The sequence below is a fragment of the Schistocerca serialis genome, chromosome 9, assembly GCF_023864345.2.
Source record: "Schistocerca serialis cubense isolate TAMUIC-IGC-003099 chromosome 9, iqSchSeri2.2, whole genome shotgun sequence".
Taxonomy (NCBI): domain Eukaryota; kingdom Metazoa; phylum Arthropoda; class Insecta; order Orthoptera; family Acrididae; genus Schistocerca; species Schistocerca serialis.
This window is the reverse complement of record NC_064646.1, coordinates 144,815,495-144,821,494: the sequence shown is the minus strand read 5'-3', so window position 1 is coordinate 144,821,494 and position 6,000 is coordinate 144,815,495. Positions and strand designations below refer to the sequence as shown.

Below are 6,000 nucleotides of genomic sequence, written 5' to 3'. Positions count from 1 at the left end.
ATGGAAGTTTGATGCAAAATACACTACTTTATTGCCCCTCCATTGAAATACTGTTAGGTCTAAAGATGACACTCTGTGATTTGATTCCCCACGCTTTAGCCATTTTTCTTTAGGTAAATTTGCTGGCAAACCTTTCCTGCTTGTTCTAATTGTTCCACAGGCAAATGTATTTACGGATTTTAATTTCTCCAGAAGTGGAACAGAAGTAAAAAAATTGTCAAAGTACAATTTTCTGTACTGACCCCAATATGGTTTAGACAGTTTCAGTACTACTCTCTCCCCTAAACCGTACCCTTCAAAGTCCTTCTCCAGTGTCTCATTTCTACCTTGATACACTTCAAAATTGAGTGTGTATCCTTTTTGATCACAAATTGCCCATAGTTTCTAGCCTCTTTTGATTGGTTGTAATGGATTATATTGCTTTATGCTACTTCTTCCCTTGAAGACAATCATTGATTCATCAATACTGAGTTCTCTAGTGCCCCTATATATGGACATAAATTGCTTATTCAAAGCAGTCAGAAGCGGGCATATTTTATACAATTTATCAGTGTTTCTTTCTGGAATTTTTGTGTTATCATTAAGATGTAAATTACTCAAAATAAAATCAAACCTGTCCCTACTCATGCATCGCCCTACAGTAGAAATACCAAGATCACCACATGCAGACCAGTAGTTTTTCCATGATGGTAGCTTGTGGTAAACCATAAATAAATTAATTCCCAAAAAATCAGACAGCTCATGTTCCTTCAGATTTAAAATTTTTACCTTCTGTGTTGCGTAAAGATTGCTCTGGAAAATTGTCTTCTACAATTGGCTTCAAAATGAAAATAAAAAATCAGTAGCTGTGTGGCAATCCTGAAATAATTCTTCCATAGGCCCTGCAAAACGAATACACGAATGCAAATAGTACTGCAGTTGTCACAGACGGAACAGGATTCTACTGTAATTTGTGAAATGAAAAAGAAGAAATTGACTAGTGCTGAAAAAGAATTTATGATAATCTAAGTGAAAGAAGATACGTTCACTATATCTGTATTCACAGTTCCATGGCAAAGAACTCTCTGAGGCATTATTATCCAAACAAGTGGAGTTTGTTTCACAATCTGCCTCTTGCAAATTGCACGAAAAAGCTTTGTCAAAATTATTAACATTTTCGTCATAATCTCCAATGTCAGTATCCTCTGCAATATCCTCATACAAAATTACTTCAATCTCTGCATAACTCAAAGGTCGAAAGTAGCCACCAGTTTTATGATTTTCATCCATCTGTGTGAGAAAAAGTGGACAGAACAACTAGTGAGAGGTAACGCATTGTTGCTACAGTAAAGTGTTCGCACAACCTGACGGTACTAACAAGTCCGCTTTATATTTTCCACTTTATCTCATTCACTTGTAACGTAATGCTTCAAACTATTATAAAAAAATAAAGAAGGTAAGTACTTACAATGGAAAACTCAACGGAAGTTTCAATAAATTGCGCACAAATTCAGGCAACACCATGGAAACAAGCACATACAATATTCTGTTTTCACAGCAGCGCGCGAAAAACAATTTCAAGCTCTGACCGCCAGAGAGGTGTATGTATTGCACAATAACATATATGAAACAGTAGAGCAGAGTTACTGTTACGTACCGACAGACTCTCAGATCACGAAACTGTACTACGAGAAAATAATGAGAGTCAAAACTTACTGGTACTTTTAAGTACTGTCAGGCAACAAAGGGTTAAGTGTCTCATTTCCTTATATAATTCCCTCAGCATCACCTGATTTAATTTGACCACATACCATTATCCTTATTTTGCTTTTGATTATATTCATCTTATATCCTCCTTTCAAGACACTGTCCATTCCATTCAACTGCTCTTCCATGTCCTTTACTGTCTCTGACAGAATTACAATGTTGGCAGCAAACCTCAAAGTTTTTATTTCTTCTCCATGGATTTTAAATCCTACTCCAAATTTTCCTTTTGTTTCATTTACTGCTTGTTCAATATACAGATTGAATAACATCGGGGATAAGCTACAACCCTGTCTCACTCCCTTCTTAAACACTGCTTGCCTTTTGTGCCCCTCGACTCATATAACTGCCATCTGGTTTCTGTACAAATTGTAAATAGCCTTTCACACCCTGTATTTTACCCCTGCCACCTTCAGAATTTGAAAGAGAGTATTCCAGTCAACATTATCAAAAGTTTTCTCTAAGTCTACAAATACTAAAAATGTAGGTTTGCCTTTCCTTTTAAGGTAAGTCATGGTGTCAGTATTGCCCTGAGTGTTCCAACATTTCTGCAGAATGCAAACTGATCTTCCCCAAGGTCGGCTTCTACCAGTTTTTCCATTCATCTATAAGGAATTCATGTTAGTATTTTGCAACCATGACTTATTAAACTGATAGTTCGGTAATTTTCACAGCTGACAACACCTGCTTTCTTTGGGATTGGAATTATTATGTTCTTCTTGAAGTCTGAGGGTATTTTTTATGTCTCATACATTTGCTCACCAGATGGAAGAGTTTTGTCATGGCTGGCTCTCCCAAGGCTATCGGTAGCTCTAATGGAATGTTGTCTACTCCCAGGGTCTTGTTTCAACTTAGATCTTTCAGTGCTCTGTCAAATTCTTCATTCAGTATCATATCTCCCATTTCATCTTCATCTATGTCCTCTTTCATTTCTATAATATTGCCCTCAAGTACATCGCCCTTGTATAGGCCCTCTATATACTCTATCCACCTTTCTGCTTTACTGTCTTTGCTTAGGACTGGTTTTCCGTCTGAGCTCTTGATATTCATACAGTTGGTTCTCTTTTTTCCAAAGGTCTCTGTAATTTTCCTGTAGGCAGTATCTATCTTACCTCTAGTGATATATGCTTCAACATCCTTACATTTGTCCTCTAGCCATCCATCCTTAGCCATTTTGCTCTTCCTGTCGGTCTCATTTATTAGACATTTGTATTCCTTGTCTTCTGTTTCATTTACTGAATTTTTATATTTTCTCCTTTCATCAGTTACATTCAACATCTCTTTTGTTACCCAATGATTTCTACTAGCCCTTATCTTTTTACATACTTGAACCTCTGCTGCCTTCATATTTCATCTCTCAAAACTACCCATTCTTCTTCAACTGTATTTCTTTGCCCTGTTCTTGTCAATCATTCTCTAATGCTCTCTCTGAAAATCTCTACAACATCTGGTTCATTCAGTTTATTCAAGTTCAAATCAAATGTGTGTGAAATTTTATGGGACTTAACTGCTAAGGTCATCAGTCCCTAAGGTTACACACCACTTAACTTAAATTATCCTAAGGACAAACACACACACCCATGCCTGAGGGAGGACTCAAACCTCCGCCAGGACCAGCTGCACAGTCCATGACTGCAGCACCTTAGACTGCTCGGTTATCCAAATCCCATCTCCTTAAATTCCTATCTTTTTGTAGTTCCTTCAGTTTTTCTCTACAGTTTATAAACAACAAATTGTGGTCAGAGTTCGTATCTGACCCTGGAAATGTCTTACAATTTAAAACCTGATTCCTAAATCTCTGTCTTACCATTATTTAATCTATCTGAAACCTTCCAATGTCTCAAGGCCTCTTTCATGATTCTTAAATCAAGTGTTAGCTATGATTAAGTTATGCTCTGATAGCAGAGACATAAGCTATAAATAATGGTATCTTGTTGGGTTATGTCGCACTTATAACAATGGAAAAAAGTATCTTCACCACTGACATAAGCAACAAAATTACTTAATTTGTACTTTTCTCAAGCTGTGTTTCGACCTGCTACATTCACTTCAATATGTCATCAGCATACCCAGAACATTATAGCCAGGAAGATATTACGCTGAGAATCTCAGAGTTTTGAAATGCTAGTTCTATGCCAGTAATACTCTAATTTTGAAATTTCTTAATTGATATAATATGACATACTCTCTTTAGATTCATAAGAGAAGTGTGTGAATGTGCCATCTGTTTCTTAAGCAATGTAGGACAAATAATGTAAGATGAGGTAGGCCACAGAAAAAGCATGTCAGATTTTCCAAAATAAATCAAGAAATGTGTTCTTTCTCCACCAGATACCGTGATTTTTCTACAATATGTAAAAATTGCTACTGCATGTGGTACTTGTAAGTGTCATTGTTATTCCAGAAGTTTCTTTTCTGATGAGCCCTCAGCATGCATTAGATTAACGAAATATGTAGAAAATAGTTTTTCATGTTTCTGCTAAACATTGACTTTACTAATGCATTATGTATATACAATGAGTCACCTTTTTGCTACTGTGTCATTTTCACGTGATCTTGCATTATTAATGATGATAATATTTTTTGTATAAAACTTTATATACGGTTATATGTTGGATGGCATATGACTATATTGGTAATTATTTGCCATACACGTTAGATGTTGCTATATGGCATTCTGGAGTGATTTTCTGAGATTATTTTTCAGTTTTTGTGCTGTTGGAAATGCAAAAAAGAATTTGCCATTATTGCAGGATTATTTGAAAATGGCATAATAGACAAAGTTTTTGTGTGATGTCACGTGTGCTGGGCTACTGTCGAAACTGCTCGTAAATATTTTATAAAGTTTTAGTCCTCAGTTACTTATTTTAAATTTTATTTGTGTTAATATTTGCTGTAAAAGTAACTTATTAGTGGATTTTCATTAATCTCAGTCTTTCTTCCTGTGTTATTGACTCGAGTGGTCTGTTATTTGTGAGAGTGCTTATGTTGTTCGTCTAAGCCTCACGCTTCAGTCATGTGTTCACATTTTGTGGCATGCAGTGCAGCTGTAGCAGTGATAAAGCTAATTACTGACAAACTTATTTGTGCACTGTTATACAGTTATTAAATTTAATAGTTTTCAGCAATGTTTTGTGTTGTTTGTGGCGAAATAACAATTTAATAAACTTTTGGAAACATTTGCTTGCTGTTTTTTTTAGAATTTTCTGTGTGCTGAAGTCATTTAGTAAATTTTGTGCTGTAGTTTTCAGCTGACATTTCTTATTGTTTGTACTGAAATATTTGAGTAAAATTATCATTCAATCTTTTAACTTCATTGAGTGTTTCAGTGGCCATTTGAAATTTTGGGTTTAGCTAGTAATTTTGTGAAGTACTGTTGGTACTGGTATTAGCTGTGGTGTAGTAGTACTGATACTAGTAGTTGCTATCTTAGTAGACAGAGCATTTTGAGATTGCTATTGTTAGTTCTATAAATAGTTCCACTGATGTGACTAACTTTGGTAACGTAAACATATAGTTTTTTTCAGTAACTGCAAAATTTTACCATGAGTGAGAAGTGTGGGCTCTGTCATAGGTTTGTGAGTAGTGGGTTATGGTGTGGGATTTGTTTGAAGTATTTTCATTGGGGGGAATGTAGTGGGGAAGCCAGTGGGCATTCTAGCGAGATCCTCTCCTGGGAATGCAGAATCTGTAGTAGAAATAAGTTGATAGAGAAGCAGGAACGTAAGATCTGTGTCCTTCAGGTGCAGTTACCATGTGCAAAGGAGGAACTAGATAGGTTGAGGAGGGTGAAGGGTGGTGGGAATGGGAACTGGCAGTTGTCAAGAAGGCAGCTAGGAATAGGAGGTATTCAGATAGTTATACTTCACATATATGCGATAGATTTGACTAACTGTCAGAGTTGAGTGGAGAGGAGCCTTGTGTAGTTGTAGATGTAGGGAACATGCAGCAGTCCTCAGCAGTTAGGAGGCCTAGGTCAGTTGCAAAGTCTAACAGAAAGAAGAAGGTTCTTCTGCTAGGTAGTTTGCACAGTAGGTGTGTGGGCCAGCAGTTGCAGGAAGTGTTGGGGGGTGAGTACAAGGTCACCAGCATTGCGAAGCCTAGTGCAGGGTTCGCACAAGTTGCTGACAGCATAGGAGAGTCATGTAGGAACTTTACGATGGAAGATCAGGTAGTCATAGTGGGTTGAGCAGGGAACAGTATTGATAGGGATGGAGAATATGATGTAGGTGGTGACCTGGTAAAGATAGATATTCA

General features: G+C 36.7%; 1 protein-coding gene across 1 annotated transcript in view; it reads left to right on the top strand.

The window, feature by feature from the left end:
- The first annotated feature begins 1,448 nt into the window (after positions 1-1,448).
- The window catches only part of LOC126419428 (uncharacterized), a 66,649-nt gene continuing 62,097 nt past the window's right edge, over positions 1,449-6,000 (top strand). Inside the window, exon 1 of the mRNA XM_050086616.1 lies at positions 1,449-1,580. Within this exon, the coding sequence (XP_049942573.1) occupies positions 1,449-1,580 (132 nt within the window). The remainder of the gene's footprint in view (positions 1,581-6,000) is intronic.